We start from the raw sequence: 18,418 nt of genomic DNA, 5'->3' as shown, positions 1-18,418 counted from the left end.
CGACGACGGCTCAGCTCTCGGAGATCAGGGGTGGGCGATCGGCGGCGTGCGGCCCGCGAGCGGACGGTTGAGTCATCAGCGGAATGAAACATTTTTTGGAACTGAATTTGTCTCAGGCTGAAAACGCCGCCGTCTGCTTATGACAAATATTTCTGCTTTAACAGAAAATGTTCAACTTGGAATGTTCCAAAATTCTCCCGCAAATTTACCCAAAACGTTCCGCAAGCTGAGCCCACCGGCAGGTGTCGGCGACTTTTCCGTTGGCCTGATTCATGCGACGGGCTACTAGTTGGACCAAGGTGGGTTAGTCTGACAACCCGTCTTGAATGACGTCGTTAGGAATTGCCAATAACGGGGATTGAGGGATCGACAATGATTTCGCAAGGGAGGCGTGTGCAACTGTGAGAGTGAGACTTCCGGTGCCCCCAGCAGTTGTTGTTGTTGTTGTTTGTGTTGTTGTTGTTTCTGTTTGGGCTCGCGCGCCGCCCCCATTGTTGCATCCGGAAGCGGACTGGCGCTCAGGCGGGGGGGGGTCGGCATCCGGTGAGGTCCCGCCGCAGGACGCTCGACCGGCGACCGATCCGGGGCGTTGTCACCCGGGATAGGCGCTCGTGAGCTGGATGGCTGGTTTCCATGGAAACGGGAAAAGGCATCACGACGTCGGCTGTGACGCCACAGAGGACCGATGCCGTCTTTGGGCTCGGACAACGTCACGCACGCGTGAGCGGCTGTATGTATGACGTCACGGAGGAGTCGGTCTTACCGTGAACGCGGACCCAGCCCTGCTGCTGACACACGCCGGCCGCCAGGAAGCGCTCCGCCGGGCCGCCGGGCAGCGAGTCCACGTCGTCCATGTTTGGTGTCGCCGGGAAGACCGCCGACGGCGACTTTTCAACTTGAGCTTTTGGTTGTTGTTCTTGTTGTTGTCGTCCTTTTTTGTCTTCAAAGGCCGCCGAACACTTGGTTAGCTTTAGCTTAGCTTCCCGTTAGCAGCTTCGGACGAGGACGAGGACGAGGACTCCCCCAGTCCGGACGACTCCGCCTCATGCTTCCTCCGCTCCTCCTCGGGGGTCGGAGGCACACCGGCGGCATGGGCGGCGTGGGCGGCGGGCTGGAGCCCACCAGAACCGAACGTCGAGCCCGAGCCCAGCGGCGTCCCGTCCCGCTGCTGTCGCGGCAGGGACAAAGTTTGGACGAGACTCCCCGAAAGTCAGCACGAGTGCGCGCTCGCCCACACGAGAGCGCGCTTGAGTGTCCCGCGAGGCGCCGGGGACGAGCGTCGAATCGTCCATGAATGACGAGCGCAAGTTCACTCATCGTCACTTGGCCTCCTTCAAAAAACTAACAATAAAATGCTAGTCCTGCTTCATTTTTATTCAGCTTGATCAACGAGTAGTACTCTACTTCGTTTTACTCAAGATATCAAATATGATAAAAGATTTGAAACGATTTAATTGAGCTAATTCTGAGCTAAATGTATTCATTTGAGGTAAAAGTGAAGTTTCTACTTTGTGTGCACCCTGTCACCCCCTGCTGGACAACTGCTTGACTGACTGATGTTTTACTAGGTTGAAAAAGAGACGGAATGATCACGATACTGAGTAAACGTGCTTATGTACCGATACAGTTTGAAAATATTTTCGGAATTTTATGTCACGTTTTTTTGGTACAGAAAAACTGTTCATTGGGCCAAATAATAGTTTCTGTGAATACCAGAAATACAATCAAGTTTTGAAATGAAACATTTGTGCCCTCTTTTAGCCCCTTTTGTCGCTGCCTCAAGCAAGTGGCCACTGGCATTATACACACGTTTTGCACTTAACTATTTCTCCTGCCAAACTCGAATACTCTTTTTTTTTTTTTTTTTTTGTCATTGTTTTTTAAATGTTCTGAGAAACATTGCCTTGTTCCCCTTTCTGTGGGTATTTTAGGCTCATCCAGAATGTCACATCAAAGACAAATACCCCAAACTCTTCATTACTAGTGTAGCTCGTCTGTGGTGGCACACGAGTGCTAAAGTTAAAAAGTTTGGATTGAAAAAAAAAAAATTTTTTTTTATTGAAGGGTTCAAGAAAACACAAGGTGACAAGGCCTAACAGGAAGTAGACCAACAGCACGTGCCAGATAACTTAACAATACTGTTTATTACACACGTGTGCTTACATTGTCTATACGTGGATGGATGGATGGAGGTCAAAGGTCATAGTGTTCTTGTTTTGATTACACACACAAAAGTTCATATTAAGGCACAAAGTCATTAAAATTCAAAAGGTTAACTACATCTTCAGTCATGTGACACGAGATAAAGAACAAGAAAATGGCGACATCGACGAGCCGTCCGCCGTCGTCGCTATTTACACAAAAACGTGATTAAAAAAACCATCTTTAGCACCAGTGTATCAGAGCAAATGTACAAAAGTTGCATAGAGTCCGGGTGACGCCGCCATGGCAACGTGTGACTTGAGAAGGGGTGGACTAAATTGCGGGAACAGCGGCGAGCGGAGGCGGGACTGACCAACATGGGCGCGTCCCGATTGTTGGCTCGCTCGCTCGCTTCGCACGATTGACTGACAGCAAACACGTTTAGCTTAGCATCTGGCGCTGTGGGTTCCCTCGTGATAATGATGACGATGGTGAGAAGGATGTCACATACGAGAAGAACAAATGTTAAGCAGCGGTGCATGATGGGTAATGTAAGGGAGGCTCGAGATGGATCCCTGTGGGTTCACTCAGGAAGTGGTGATGACGACGATGACGATGACGACGACGACGTCATGTACGAGAAGAACAAATGAACAAACAACGTAAGGGCCATGAACTATTACGCTCTGTCCTCACTAGTATGACAATTCAATGCACTATAGAGCGACTTTGTCGTCCTCGGAAAGTGTTTTTCCACTACTAGCGCCACTTTTAGCTTACTAGTATGCAATTAACCATTATAACTATGCTACTGTGCAGCAATATCCCAAAAAATTATTGGCTGTCTTCGATATCCATCTAATTCAAAACACACTATTTTTCAATCATAATTCAGTGCTAGTGTAAGATAAATGTACGGCAAAATTATTTTAGGGTCTATGTACTAGCGAGGAAAAACTGTGTAGTAGACAACTGTGTTCTCCTAGTACTACTTGTGACATAAAATTTTCCTAGTTAACGTTTAGTGCTTCACTAGTTGTACTAGTAGCACACAGCTGTCAATGACTGCACAGTTTTGCCTCACTCGTAACGTAGTTATTCTACTCGTGCACCCTAGTTGTTGTACCAGCGTCTTGAATTGTGTTACTAGTGAGGACAAAAAGTTTACTACTAGTACATGGATATGAAGGATATGGAATAAATGCTCAAACAGCTGTTTGAGCATTTATTTAAAGCAAAATAGTTTTCATTTATTATTAAGCGCACTAGCGGGCTATCGAATATAGAGTACGCCGGAGTGGTTTAAGTATTTATTCAATAGCCTACACTCCAAATCTTACCAAGAATATTTGTCGTATTTCTAGTAAAAGGACTCATTACCTAAAAGGTTTTAGACAATTTTTTACTTGAGGTAGCTGGCGATCAGTTTAGGGTGTATCCCACCTCTCACCCGAAAATAGCTGGTTTGGCTCCAGCGCACCCGCAACCCGAGTGAGGATCAGCGGTACGGAAAATGGATGCATTGATAGAAAATATTTTTTTTTTTGTCTTATTACAGTGGCAAATTTAACTTATTTCAAGTGAAATTTTGCTTGTAACAAGTGAAAATTGTCTACAGCTTTTTAGGTGTAATTTTTAGTGTAATCAGACTCATTTTGAAAAGAAATAAAAACAAAGATTCTTGGTAAGATTTTGCAGTGTACTAGTGTGCTGAATTATAAAATGGATGTGAACCTGTATACGAAGGATACGGAATAAATGCTCAAACAGCTTTATGGAAAGACTTCGGAGCATTTACTCAGAGCCAGAGCACTATTTTTCGTATATAATGCAGCGCCATTCATAGGATATTGAATAAAATGCTCAAGTGGCTCAAGACGGACCCCAGCGGGATCCCTCAGGAGACGATGACTACAATTAAAATGCTCAAGTGGCTCAAGACGGACCCCAGCGGGATCCCTCAGGACGCGATGACTACAATTCCGGCGATGAAGATGATGATGTCACATACGAGAATATGTTACGCGGCGGGGAGGCGAAGCTTCAATGCTGGTGAGCCCTTCCTGCATGGGGCGGGGCACGATGGGTAACAGCGATGGTAACGCTGGCTCGCGCGCAGGAAACTGAAGCGGGAGGGACTTTCTGCGCGCGGCGGCGGCATGCGTGCAGTCTCATGGGGTTTGTGCTGTTCTCTGGTGCTTTACGCGGACGCACAGTTAAAAAAAAAAAAAAAAAAGGACAAGAATCAAAGTGGAGAGTTTTGGTAAAGTGGGCATGTTTGTGGCGGTCGGCGGCGTCTAGGCCTTCTCCAGGGACGGCGTGTTGAAGCAGCCGTCGGGCAGCGTGTTCTTGATGTCGTTGAGGTTGGCGATGTCCACTCGGATCTCTCGGATCTGTCGGTCGTAGTCGCCGATCATGGCCTCCTGCGTGCGCGCCACGTCATTCAGTTCCGTCAACTTCCTGTCCAGATCACTGTCCGCCATCTTGTCCTTGGCGCGCCGCAGCGACTCGTCGATTTGCGTCAGTTTGCCCACGTCCACTTTGTCGATGTTTCCTGGGGGCACACGCAAGGCAGTGTTTAAGCCATCATTTTTTTTTTTTTTAAAAGGCGTTTTACTAGGGCCATGTGGATTTTCTAAGGCCGATACCTTTCCCCATATTTGGCAGAATTCAATTCCGATAACAGATTAACCGGCTGATTCATTTAAAAAATATATATAATATATAAAAATACAGAAAATGACTGAGAACGTTGTATTGTTGCTTGTTTGAACAATATTATTGTTGTGTTAATGTGTAAAAAAACTAAAACAACATCAAGCGATATCATTTTATGACGTTAAATGATGGCCTCTCATTTCTTGCCAGTAAAAGAGAAAGAACAGATGCTTTGGAAGACTTGAAAAGTGTTGAAATACATTTTACATCCGGGCTTTAACGTAATGCGGGCTCGCGGGTATGGCGCGTATCCCACGGTGATAAACTGACTCCATTTCCTGCTCGCCTGTGTTGGCACGCGCTTACCAAGTTGCTCCAGCAGGGCGGCGATGGTGCTGAGGACAGTCTTGACTGTGCTTTTAGCCTTGCGGGCGTTGTCCTCTGCCTCCTTGGCGTTAGCCGACGCCTGCCACAAAAGGCGTGTTAGCACGACGGGGGACATTTCAAGGACTTGAATAGAGCGCGCATCACGCCTCATCATGTGACATGACATCGCATCACCCGACGTGGCGTGACATGGTGTGATGAGGCGTAATGTGATGTGGTGTGGCGTGACGTGACGTGAAATAATGTGGCGTGACATGAAGTGGTGTGATGTCGCGTGATGTGATGTGACGTGGCGTGGCATGGCATGACATGACGTGGGGTGGCGTGATGAAGGTTAGTACCATGGCGGCCATCATCATGTCCTGGTCGGCCTCGGCCTTCTTGTTCCTCAGTTGGTCCTCGGCCGCGCTCAGCTCATCCATCATGGTGTCCACCTCGCCGTCCAGCTTGTTGGCGTCCTGCAGGGCTCTCTCTGCGTCCTCCTTGGACTTGGCTGAACCCTGCCGGGAGGCGGGTCACAAGCAAGTTACTCCGTGTACTGTACAGTATATGTATTGATACGCGTATATATGATTTAGGTCCTCTGTTAAATGTTGGCATGTTTTATTTGGATTTGTTTTTTTTCTTTGTCGGATGTTGTGCGCGAGATGGGCAGAGAAAGAAGAGAAGAATTTTATGATCCTTCCATTTTCTGTTTTCCAAGTTTTTTTTTGTTTATTTAGTGAGCACTCGTGTCAAAGAAATGATTGTCATATATTGACTGATGTAATTGCTTGAAATACTTTTGTTGTTGGTAGTCATGGAGTTCCATAACGGAAGGGCAATAAAGCGATTGTGGACATCTGGAAGAAGTGTGTTTCTTCACCAAAGTGTCCACAAAGTTTTTTTTATTTTATTGTGAAGATCGTCTGATTGGGTAAAGAGGTCACGTTGAATTCCCCACATCTCACTGATATTAATCTTTTTTGAAGGTTTCTGCTGCAAAACCAGCAAGAGTGGATGAGTTGATGTTTGAAGAAAATGCCTCGCAATTGGAAAGCAAATCAAGAACTCCTCCCTCGTCGACACACTGTTCAGTCCCAGTACCACTTTTGCCGTGTAATCTTTCTCGCGCCAGACATCGCGGCGAGAGCGACTCACCTTCTGCACGTTGGCGGCGATTCGCTCGGCCTCCTCCGCCTTGGTCTTGGCATGCCCGGCGTCGGCGTCGGCGTTTCCCAGCGCCGCCTCGGCCTGGCGCGTCTTGGCCCGGGCGGCCGCGATGGTGGCGTCGATGGCCGGGATTCTCCTCAAGGCGTCCTCCGCCGCCGTCTTGTTGTCGTTGACGCGGCGGTCGAAATCTGCGGAGGAGGAGGATCAAACGGCGGCTGAGTCGCTGCCACTCGGACGAAAGGGGAGAGGGCGGCCGGCTGTCGGCACCTCGCAGGTCGTCCAGGATGCTCTCGGCCTCGCGGAAGGTGGACTGAGCCTTCTTGGCGGCCTCCTCCGCCGTGGCCTTGGCCGCGTCGGCGCGGGCCAGAAGCTGGTCAGCGGTCTGGATGGCGGCGAGACGAGGGGATGTTTCTTTGTTTAAAGTGTTCCTTATTAAGAAATATGTTTCCATATGTTTTGTCCAACAGGAAGCACTCATTTTCCTCAATATTTCTCAAGAAAATAAAATTCTATTTCTATTATTTCTGATGAAGTTGATAGTTGAAAAACCGTTTGAAAGCTTGGACGGTCCAAAAGCAAACCTTCTTTATAATCATGTTTGCAAAGGGGGCGAGGCAGGAAGGGGGTAGAATAAAATGAGTGCCTTGAGCTTTATTTGTTCCGTGACCACACAAAATATTCCTCTCAAATCATCTCTTTTCATCTTTGAGGCGACATCCATCCATTCCACACCTCCCAAAAAGTTTTTGTCATTTATTTTTTTTAAATAAAGAACAATAGCACGTTATATTAAACTTTATAAAAACACAATAATAACAAAATGAAATAGAATTAACAGCTTATGCGTCATAATTTTATTCAATTCACTGTGCTGCTCTTTCTGGTGTGCCCACCTTGGCCACCAGGGGGAAGTATAATACGGTCATACAGACCCAAATGAGTAAGTGGCCACTACTCTGTGATTGGGTAATCTGCAAAATTGGTTGCACACCTACGGGCAAATTAGAGTCTTCAATGAACCTAGCACGCCTGTTTTGGGGCTGTGCGAGGAAACCGCAGTACCGGGAGAAAAGCCACGCAGCCACGCGGAGAACATGCAAACTCCACACAGGTGGGCCCGGATTTGAACCCCGGTCCACAGACCTGCGAGGGAGATGCTAACCAGTCGTCCACCGTGCCGCCCATACCTCGCTCGTATATCAAATTTTGTTCAAACTTGGCCAAATGAGGGCTCGTACCTGGAAAACCTGCTACGTGGTCTGACTGGTATCAAGGTCTAAGAGTGAGATCTGACCTGCTGTTCACTTCGCCCCGTCTCCAGAAGTTTGCGGACTTCCTGCTCTTTGGGCCTGAGGTCGTCCCTCAGCTCATTGTACTCCTTCGCCGTCTTGTCGATAAGTCTGTCCAAGTCGGAGGCCTCCTTCTTGATCTTGTCGGCCTCCTCCTGCAAACAGGAAGCGGGCACGTTTACAGACAGGAAGCGGCGCCCGGCGGCGTCGCGGCAGCGAGGGAGCGGGACCTCCAGGGCGCGCGTGTCGAAGGGCGGCAGGCCGGTGAGGTTGGCGAAGATCTTGAGGGCGTGGTTTCCTGCCTCCTCCGCCTCCGCTTGGACTTTGTTGGCTTGCTTCTCCAAACTCGTGGCCAGCTCCAGCGCCTCCTTGTACCTGAGCAGGACGTCAACGAGGATTGGGACTCAACTACATTCTTCAGATCGCTCGACTGCCACTTTTTCTGACTTTCCTCCTCCGGTTGGAAAACAGATATGTCCTTTAAATGTGCAACAATTAATCGACAATGAATCCTTTATCAAATTAATTCACAACTATTTTGATAATTGATGAGAGACCGCGGTGAACTAAAAATTGTCCAAACTGTGGGAATCTCAGCCTTCTGGCAGTAAATATTCTCCGATTTCTGGAGTCTTCCATGAAAGCGGATGGATTATCTTTGTGTGTGTGTTTGTTTGTTTGTTTGTTTGTTTCCCCCCCCCCAAAATAAGACATTTGCAAACATCTGCTTTTACTTTGGAAAATGTTTGCCGATTTTCTGACGGATGTTGCGGACCAAACCGGGAACTTCATCATCATCATCAATTTACATTTTCTGCAGTGCCAATTTGAAATAAAGTCCTGGTTCTGAATAAAGGGAATTATTATTTTTTTTTATATTAAAATAATTGTTCATTGCCGCCTGAGTGTACTTTCTACTTCGCCCCTTTGTCAAAATAGGCTCGTTACTTTCTTAAGCTGGACAGATGACGACACGATGTGGAAAAGGCGCAAACAGAACAAACAGACGCGGTTGAGAACTTAACTGATCGATTGAGATCTCAAACCGGGACGACGACATGCAGGAACGTCAACCTGGGAGAAGCAAGATATTCCCCGTGCGAGACCTTATTTAAGACAGTTGTTTGATGTTTTTATGCCAGCCTAAAAAGCACCAGATTCTGGGCTCGCAAACATTTTCTGTAATAATAAAAAAAAAAAACACACAAGGTAAAGGTGTACTTTTCAGTTGTTCTCATTCACTAATTTAGCATTGTTAGCCAGTTCCTGCAGCTAGCAACGCTCGGTGAACATGTTGTTTTGATAGCATAAGACAAGTAGCATAAAAGTGGATGGCATAATAAAAGTCCAGCAAATGCTAGCTAGGACTTATTACAATATTTCTTGAACACAATTTAGATTTTGCCTGCCCCGATTATAGGGTCCCAAACTGGTCGGGCCAACAATCTTAAATATTAACCGTGTTCAATATTTATCGACACAAATCTTCACGTGAGCGCGGGGAAAGCCGACGTATCCTCAGTCACCGATCTTACCCGATGTTGCATTTTGTGTAAAAGTATTTTCTTTTGTTGTTGTTTGTTTTTGGACGACATCTCCATTTTACAACACTCCTGCCTCCAGTCCCTTTGGCGGCACTCGGGAATCATCGGCGCTTAACCGTAAATGTCGGCCATTCTTGGTTTTTCCGAGATCGCATGTGATCACGTGAGATTTTGAGATCGGAGGACTGGATTCTAGACTGGAGCTCATCAGTGCGCACCACACACAATGCCACCAAAACTGTTAAATGCTGCTTTTTTTTTTTTTTTTTTTTTTTTAATCTGTCACAGATAAGTAATCTTTCAAGATTTGAAAAATCCTCGTGTGTACCAGGCCTTTGCGAGGGCTGCGACTTTGGGCAGACTCGACTCCTTTTACTTTTGCTTTTTACTTTTTTTTGTTTTGTCGCCACCTACTTCCTGTTGAGCTCGTCGATCTGCTGAGCGGTCTTCCCTTCCCCGTCGAGTGTCTTGAGGAGCAGGTTGTACGCTTTAGCGGACGTGTCGTTGGCGTCTTTGGCGATCTTCTCGATCTGGTCGGCGTCCATCTTGTGCCTGCGCCAACGACACTTTTACTTTGACATCCCGGACAACGAACACCTTCGTGCGCCCTCCTTACTTGTCGGCCAACTTGCGCGCTTCCTCGGCCAGCAGCGTCATGTTGTTGGGCTCGCCGTCGCCGCTCGGAGACTTGATGTCCTGCAAGCACACGACGGCGCACCTTCGGGACGGGTTCCGCACCCGCGATGACATCACGGGGCGTCACGTGACTCTTACCACTTTGGCGACGGCGTCTTTGGCCTTGTCCAGCTCCTGTCGGGCTCGGTCGACGAGGTTTTCGGCCTGGCGGACGCGGTTGCGCGCGCGGTCCGCCTGCGCGCCCGTCTGCTCCACCGTGCCGCGCACGTTCTGCAGACGGTTCCACTGCGTGGTCAGCGAGCCGTTGATGACGTTCAGACGCTCCAGCAGGCCCAGGTCCACGTCTGAGCGGTCGACAAAGCCGAAAAGTCTAACACCTGAAAACTAACTGACGCGCTAAGGTCAAAAAACGCACTTGACTTTTCAAACGGACAGATGGGCCAGCTCATTTGGAAACGACATGAAGAAAATTAAGATCTGTGTGTAAAAATGGTTTATTTTACTTCAACTATATTGGCCGAGGTATTGTCTCACCTGCCTCGACTCACATACTGTAAGATTTGAAGTGATCCATCTGCTTTCATATGATGCTGCTGCAACACCTTCAACTCTTGTGGGAAGGCCTTCAACAAGGTTTGTAGGAGTGACTTTATGGGACTTTTTGCCGAGTCTTCCAGGAGCACATCTGGGAGGTCCCACACTGATGTCGGACGAGAAGGCTCCAAATCAACCCAAAGGTGCTCTGCGGGGTTGAGGTCAGGACTCTGTGCTGCAGGCCAGTCAAGTTCATCCACACCCAACTCTCTCATCCGTCCGTCTCTTGATGGACCTCGCTTTGTGCAGTGGTGCACAGACACGTTGCAACGGGAAGGGGGAATCCGCAAACTGTTGGCCTGTCCAAAATCTCTCGGTATGCTGAAGCGTTCGGCGTTGTTTTCACTGGAGCTCAGGGGCGAATATTTGGTGGGAACACTTTGGAGATGGCCGCTTCCTATTTCATCTTTTTTTTGACTGTGCTGTGCTTCTGGAAAAATGGTCCTAAATTGCCATTAAACACACTCTTCAACCTTGTGGAAAACCTTCCCAGAAGAGTTGAAGCTGTTACAACTGCGGAGGGTGGACCGATGTCATATGAAACACGATGGATGAAGACACGCTTACGAAGCACAGTTGAAACTGCAAGCTGTCAGTTACGCGGAGGAACGTGGGACTCGAGCAGCCGCCAGAGAATTCAAGATCAGCGAATCCACGGGTCGCAAGTGGAGGAGGCAGGAAAATGCCGGCATCACTGCCAAACAGCCCCCCGGCAACGAGACGGATTCCGACAATGACAAGAAGGAACCCGGCGTGTTGGATTGAGAACTTGCCAAGCTGTTCATTTTGGATACAGAAGATGAGGACTTGGATGGATTTGTGGATGAGGATTGATCCAAAAATAACGTGAGTACATTGTTAAATACTTCAATCAAGTACAAGCGAACTCACTTTTGCTCCCGCTGCCTTTTTAAAAACATTGTTTTAGCGTGCATGCATGCTAGCGTATGTTTTAAGCTAGCGTATGTTTTCCCATGCCTGCGCCCAATAATACGGTGCGCCTTATGTGTGTGTTGAATGCAGAACTAGACCCCGTAACTGAGACTGCGCCTTTTGATACGGTGCGCCTTATGGTCGTGAAAATACGGTACCTCCCCACTTTGTGGTTGGTACCCGCCCACTCAACACAGCATTTCCGGGTTTTAAGCGAGCACGTCTCAGCTGCCGCCGAGACAAATACATTCTAGAAAGTATCCACACAACAATGCTCAACTCCATTTCTAATTTCTAATGTAACTGCGCTGGATGAAAAAGCAAAGCCAGCGACGGTCGCCGCGGCAGGTTCAGTTGACATCTTTACGTGAATGACGACGAGCGTAACCTGGAAATATTTCCCCGTCTCTCCTTTAACTTTCACCCACGCCCCTCTCAGATCCCGTGCCCAATCAGTGGGTCAACAATCCAACGAACGCTTGGTGAATTGTGCTTCACGACGATAGGAAGACCACGTGGAACGATCCTAACGCCGCGTCGCTATGAACGCTTGGCGATTCCACTGAAAAATGATTTCAAATCGAAAGGAATACAAGAATTGCATGTGTATGTCCAATAGTTTAGTTTAGAACGGAGAATTCTCCACAGCTCGGTTCTAGAATGTTCTACATTACGTGGATGTCTCCAGGTGTGTGTGTGCACGCGTTACCCTGGCTGGAGCGCGCCTGGTCCAGGAGGTCGAGGACCGCCCGCTCGGCCTCCTTCAGGCGGTTTTCGAAGGCCGCGTCGCTGACCGTCTCCTGACCGGACGCCAGGTTGTCGATGAGCGTCTGCAGCTCGTGGATCTTCTGACGGTGCTGGTTCACCTGCCGCAAAATGACCCGGCTTAGCGACGACCGACACGGACGGCGGGTGGCTCGCGTGCGGGGCGAGTCTCGAGAAAGTCTCCGGTCTGAACGTTAAAGTTTCTGCAAGTCGCGTGGAGTCCCGACTAAATCTCAAGCAAGTGGAGTCAGGTCAAACGATCTTGCTCACCACAACAAATATTTGCAAGTGAGTTAGCTGAGCTAACACCTATCCAAACAACCTGCCATCGGCTACGCGGTTGCCACGAGATTGCTGCCAATTCCTCCCCCCCGCCCCCCGTTCTAGTCTGTCTATGTTTTCCTCACGGTCTTTCACATTATTTGTGTCGGGCCGCGGGGCCGCTGAGTTTCGGATTCGTTCTGCGGTTTCCCACGGATGATGTCGCATTTCCTCCCGGCCCGTCACCTTCTGACGGGGTCCCTCACGTTTCCGTTTCGTTCCGTCAAAGCTTTCGACAGATGAAACGTGGACGCCGGGCAGCTCTGGAACACCTTCGTTGGCCCAGGCGGACTTGAATGAAGCTCCGCGGCCGTGCGCTGCTCCGGAGTCGACGTCAGCGCGGGGGGGGGGGGGGGGGGGGGGCGCATACTGCCACTTTAAAAAAATCTTTGATCGATGTAGTTTTGTGTCAAAAACTAATTGACTTGCCCATATTTTGTAAAAAGAGCCCGTTATTCATAGACACACTGCACAGTGCGCTCTTGCTCTCGGAAGGAGCGAGACAGAAAGAGAAAGAGCGTCTCTCTTTCTCACACTGGCTTTGGTGGCTTTCAGAGTGACGGATGAAGTTTGACATCGTAGTTCTTGCCACCTTTACAGTAGATTTTTTGCTTTCAAACCTCGCATGTTACCGCTCTCTTTTTCCCCCCAATTTCATCAAAAGCTGACTCCTGGAATCCAAATGTAATCCTCTTGGGATCTCCGCCCATGACAGTTTTTTGCCTCATAAAGAGGCCCCTGCATGTACTGTACAAAAAAATTCATTTTCTTTCAAAAACAAAACAAACCAGATGACAAACTATGTTGAAAAGGCGCTTTTGAAACGTAAACAGGCAAGAATTGTCAAGCCGTGCCTTTTGTTCTTTCCATTTTCAATGAACATTTTTATTTGCTGTTTTTATCTCATACAAATTACCCCAAAAATGTTCAACTACAAGAGTTGCATTTCATCTTTTAGAACCGTTTGTTTTCAAATCTTTATTTCGGTACAGTTTCTATTTAACTGATGTGCAATACATTTGAATCGAATCATTACTTGAGTAGTGTTAATGTTCCAACTGTGCACAATGTTCCAGTGGCTTAAAACAATATTAAATATACTTTAGAGGAAAAATCTCTGCTAGCTAGTACATTACTGTATTTTCATGTTGGTCGTGATGGTGGTTCTTTGAGAGCTAAGAAGTTTTTGAGTGGGTACTTGGTGTCAAAAGTTTGAGAACCACCGAGTTAAGGTACAGCGGCTGAAATAAGTATTTAACACGTCACCGTTTTTCTCACTAAATATATTTCCAAAGGTGCTATTGACCTGAAGATTTCACCAGATGCTGGAAACAACCCAAGTAATCCATACCTACAAAGAAAGTAGAACAAATCAGCTCAGAAATGAAGTTGTGTGAAATAATGTGAAATGACACAGGGAAAAAGTATTGAACACACCAACTGTACCAACACCAACGCCTCCTGTATGGAGAAACTAGTCGCATGCATTGCTCTGGTGTGATTTTGGCCCATTCCTCCGACACAAGCAGTCTTCAAATCTTGAAGGTTCCGTGGGCTTCTTTTATGGACCTTGAGTTGCAGTTCTTTTCACAGATTTTCCATTGGATTCAAGTCAGGTGATTGGCTGGGCCATTCTAGCATCTTTATTTTTTTTCTTTGAAAACAATTCAGCGTTTCCTTGGCACTATGTTTTGGATCATTACCATGATGAAATGTCCACCCTCGTTTCATTTTCATCCTCCTCGTAGATGGCAGCAGATGTTTGTCAAGAATGTCTCAGTATACTTGCCCATTCATCCTGCCTTCAATAATGTGAAGTTCACCAGTACCATTTACTGAAAAGCAGCCCCACACCATCATGTTCCCACCTCCGAACTTCACTGTCTGTATGGTGTTTTTAGGGTGATGTGCAGTGCCATTTCTCCCCCAAACGTGGTGTGCATTATGGCATCCAAACAGTTCCATTTTGCTCTCACCTGACTAGATTATATTTAACTGGCTTGTCCCAATGTTGTTCTGCAAACTTTAAACGAGCGTTGACATGCTTTTTTTTCCAGCAATGGGTCTTGCGTGGTGAGGGTGCCTACAGGCCGCGGCGACCAAGTGCATTACTCACCGTTTTCCTCATGACAACAGTACCTGCTAATTCCAGGTCTTTTTGAAGTTTGTTTATGGATCGATTTTAGGTGTTGTCTTGTCTTTCCACACCTTTTGGCACCTCCCTTTCTTCATGTGTTCAATACTTTTTCCCTCTCCCATTTCCCATTTCCCATTTTTACACAAAACTTAATTTCTGATCTTATTTGTTGTACTTTCTTTGCATGTATGGATTACTTGGGTTTTTCCCAACATCTAGTGAAATTTTCAGGTCCATAGCAACTTTGGAAGGATATTTAGTGAGACAAATGGTGACGTGTTAAATACTTATTTCAAATGGCGCATCTTCACCGCTTCCCGCTCACGCACACCCAATCAAGCCAACCTTTTTGCACGTGTCAATTTTGTCTGGAAAATCTCAAACGTTTTAGTTTTTTGTGTTGGATTACACCAAAATTGAAAAACATCTGTCACAATTACATTTTTCAACTGCCTATTGAAGATGGAAAGAACGAATGAAACATGACCAAGTCCTAAAAGCGTCCGCTCAGGCGAGTCCGCCACGTCCGGTTCTCACCTTGTCCCGGACCAAACTGTAGCAGGAAGGGCACTGCTGGCATCCGGGCGCCGAGCGGTTGTAGAAGTAGTTCTCCTCGCACATGTCGCAGCGGGCGCCCACAAAGCCCGGCCGGCACCGGCAGAGTCCGTCCTCCTGGCACTGACCCGACTGGGCGCCCTCGGGGTCGCAGTCGCAGGCTGGGGGCGGAGGGCGCACGGAGGTCAGGCGAGTGTTAGGGTCACGCCTCGCGGGCGGCGGCACGTATTCGTACGTTTGCATCCGGATGAGCTGAAGCCGAAGAAGTTGACCTCGCAGCGCTCGCACCTGGGCCCGGCGACGCCCGGATGGCACTCGCACTGCCCGCCGTTGATGTCGCACTGCCCGTTGGTGGAGCCGATGGCGTCGCAGTTGCACCTGTGGAGGAGGAGGAGGCGTGAGGTGGCCGACGATCCGGGGGACCGCTTCAACGTCGCCGGAATGATCAACTCAATTTATGAAGTGACGAGGAACGACGTCGAGAAAAATGGCTCATTTATGGACTACAAATATGAATCGTTTTTCATCTATCGAGCTATGACAGCGACAAAAACAAGGAAAACATTAGTAATGTGTTTTTTTTTCACGAGAAAAATACACTGTGCTGCTCTTTTCGGTGTGGCGTCCCCACCTCGGCCGTCGAGGGGCAGTCAAATGCAGACATACGAACATCGTGTTCACGGAGACATCTCAACTCCTCTCAGCTTTACGAACTTTAAACGTCGACAACCTCTTTTGTTTAACACAAGATGTCATCAAAGACCGTCCCGGCAAGATAATATTCCGTGTTCAGTAGGCCTGTCACGATAATTGCTATATCGACTTATCATTGCATCAATAAAACGGCCACGATAAATTGTCATCGTTCCGGTGAGCCGATAAGAGTCGGACGGCTGCGTCGTGAAATGCCGGCGGACCGGTAGGCGCCTGCTGCCGTTGGCTCCGTCCAATACGCCACAGAGTCACAACAGAGGCAACTTCGGGGAAAGTCAACCGTTTGTCGTGTTCGCTAGTCCGGCCACGAGCTAACGAGCTAGTAAAGTCATTTCAAACATTTGTTGTGCGTGTTAGTCCCCAATTAACGCAAACATGGGAACGTTAACCGTTTATTAAGCATAACCTCAGTGGCACGCGTTACTCAGCCAATAGTTGACGACAGCGAACGCCGATGTATATTTGATTGGGGGGTGGGGGGGGGGAGCGTCTTACCGCTCGCAGCCGTTTCCGCTCTGCAGGTTGAAGAATCCCGGCCGGCAGGCGCTGCAGTCGCGCTCAACCACGTCGGGCAAACACGGGCATTGGCCCGTCACCCCAGAGCAGCTCGTCTGAGCGCCCGCCGTGCCCCGCGGGGAACAGGCGCAGGCTGCGGGAGGAAAAGGGGCACGATGAGATACCGTGGCGTCACGGAACATCGTGCGATGTCACACAGCACGCGATATCAGACCACATCACGTGACGTGATGGGGCACGACGAGACGAGACGCGCCGTGATCGGAAGGCCTTACCCTTGCACTTGTCGGCGGCGAGGGGGTTGCCGTAGAAACCGTCCCGGCATCGGTCACAGAAGAAGCCGTCCGTGTTGTAGATGCACTTGAGGCACTCGCCCGTCTCGCGGTCGCAGTTGCCCACGGCGTTGGGGTCAATGTTGTCGCTGCACTTGCACGCGCGGCACGCGCGCACCGGACCGCCCTCGCCCAGGGGGTCCCCGAAGAAACCGTCGCCGCACAGCTCACACCGTTTACCTGGGAACACACCGTGAATGCGTACAAGATGCCGACGTAAGCGCGTCTACGGCGGTGACGAGGGTCCGGTCCCATCCGGGCGGTACCTGCGGTGCCGGCGGGACAGTTGGTGCAGACCACCTGGCCGCTCTTGGGGACCACGGCGCAGGCGGCGCCGGCGGGACACGGGCACGGCCGGCAGTCCGACGACGTCCCCCTGGTGGCGTCGCCGTAGAAACCGTCGTGGCAGCGCTCGCAGCTCAAGCCCCCCGTGTTGTGCAGACAGTCGCACGCGCCTGCACGCACGCAAAAACGCACGCATCATCAAAACGCCTGTAATATCTGTTGCGGTCATTAAGACATTTGTCGGTCACGTACCCGTTTGCGTGTCGCAGGTGCCGCTGTGCCCGTTGCAATTGCAGGGCTCGCAGGCCCCGAAGGCTCCGAATTGCGGGCGGGCGCGGCGGTACCCGGCCGTGCAGCGCTCGCAGTGCTGGCCCTCGTAGCCTTGAGGGCACGTGCACTGTTCCACCCAGCGGGCCGGGACCCCCGGGCCCCGCCGGGCCGTCACCAGGGTCACGTCGTCCAGGTAACCTGCACCTGAGGGGGACGCCGATCAATTCCTGTCTACTAAATATGGATTTTTATGCAGTCAATCTGCAATATTGATAAATGACTAGCAGAGGGACCTAATAAGATTAGCAGCGATATGTTCCAGTATATATGCGATTGGCTGGCGACCAGTTCAGGGAGCACCCCGCTTCTCGCCCAGTCGGCCGGGATAGGATCCAGCATGTATTGCGGGTGTATCTAAATGAATAAATCAATACAATAACACTATTTTCCCCCACAATATTGTGCAGCCCTACTACATTAAGTGGCCATTTGGTAGTGCTGTCAAATTGTGTGGCAAGTAGAGGATGCCCTCACGATGCATCTGGAAAAGCAGTCAGCAACTGACGGTCATCAGGTAAAAAGGAGTGATTAGGGAGTCGGGAGCGTTGAATGAATGGGAATCATTCATCGCTTCCGACTCTGCCATCGCTACAGAGGGACTGTCAGCGGATGTTTAAGGGAACTCAATGTGTGTAAAGGGAAGCGTCGGAAAAGGTTGAGGAGTGTGCGGTTTGACGTACTCTTCTCGCTGTAGGTGCCGCGGATCTTGATGGCCGTCAGGTTGTGGAGAAGTTTCTGGAAGTCTGAGTGGCTGACGGCCGGCCGCCAAGGGTAGTCGGCGCTGTTGTGGAGTCTGGAGGACGACGAGTAGAAGAAGATGAGGCAAAGGTCGAGGCCGGCTCCCTTCAAGCTGTTCGCGTCCGGGCGCGTCACCTGAAGACGTAGTCGTGCTTCTCGTCGCTGGGGTAGGCGTTGCCCTGGGCGATGAGGGGCACGGCCACCCGCAGACCGGCGCCCTCCAGGACCAGGTCCTCGGCGGACAAGCGGGTGTCGCGACGATCCACGCGGAAACTCAGACTCAGGTTCTGACCGAAGCTCAGCAGTCGATCGCCCAAAAACTTGTCTGGGCACGCCCGGACCGACACGGTCAGCCTCACGCGCACACTTCCTGTCGTCGTATAGCGACGT

The 18,418-nt window shown here is 49.5% G+C and overlaps 2 protein-coding genes across 4 annotated transcripts in view; both read right to left on the bottom strand.

The window, feature by feature from the left end:
• Positions 1-1,295, bottom strand: part of rasal2 (RAS protein activator like 2) — a 30,167-nt gene extending 28,872 nt beyond the window's left edge. For all 3 annotated transcript variants that reach the window (XM_061797362.1, XM_061797363.1, XM_061797364.1), the window contains exon 1: positions 764-1,295. In XM_061797362.1, coding sequence (XP_061653346.1) covers positions 764-854 — 91 coding nt within the window. In that variant the 5' untranslated portion in view covers positions 855-1,295. The remainder of the gene's footprint in view (positions 1-763) is intronic.
• Positions 1,296-2,033: 738 nt separating this feature from the next.
• lamc1 (laminin, gamma 1) overlaps positions 2,034-18,418 on the bottom strand; it is a 34,896-nt gene continuing 18,511 nt past the window's right edge. Inside the window, exons 10-28 of the mRNA XM_061797355.1 lie at positions 18,164-18,353; positions 17,971-18,083; positions 17,213-17,434; positions 16,942-17,130; positions 16,619-16,855; positions 16,323-16,476; positions 15,349-15,491; positions 15,096-15,274; positions 12,045-12,201; positions 9,947-10,152; positions 9,789-9,868; positions 9,587-9,724; positions 7,859-8,003; positions 7,634-7,783; positions 6,607-6,721; positions 6,328-6,527; positions 5,529-5,687; positions 5,167-5,266; positions 2,034-4,696 (exon numbers count right to left, since the gene is read on the bottom strand). Coding sequence (XP_061653339.1) covers positions 4,440-4,696; positions 5,167-5,266; positions 5,529-5,687; positions 6,328-6,527; positions 6,607-6,721; positions 7,634-7,783; positions 7,859-8,003; positions 9,587-9,724; positions 9,789-9,868; positions 9,947-10,152; positions 12,045-12,201; positions 15,096-15,274; positions 15,349-15,491; positions 16,323-16,476; positions 16,619-16,855; positions 16,942-17,130; positions 17,213-17,434; positions 17,971-18,083; positions 18,164-18,353 — 3,134 coding nt within the window. The 3' untranslated portion in view covers positions 2,034-4,439. The remainder of the gene's footprint in view (positions 4,697-5,166; positions 5,267-5,528; positions 5,688-6,327; positions 6,528-6,606; positions 6,722-7,633; positions 7,784-7,858; positions 8,004-9,586; positions 9,725-9,788; positions 9,869-9,946; positions 10,153-12,044; positions 12,202-15,095; positions 15,275-15,348; positions 15,492-16,322; positions 16,477-16,618; positions 16,856-16,941; positions 17,131-17,212; positions 17,435-17,970; positions 18,084-18,163; positions 18,354-18,418) is intronic.

The sequence above is a fragment of the Phyllopteryx taeniolatus genome, chromosome 14 (genome assembly GCF_024500385.1).
Source record: "Phyllopteryx taeniolatus isolate TA_2022b chromosome 14, UOR_Ptae_1.2, whole genome shotgun sequence".
Taxonomy (NCBI): domain Eukaryota; kingdom Metazoa; phylum Chordata; class Actinopteri; order Syngnathiformes; family Syngnathidae; genus Phyllopteryx; species Phyllopteryx taeniolatus.
Note: the sequence above shows the minus strand (reverse complement) of the source record. Positions and strands in the feature narration are given on the sequence as shown.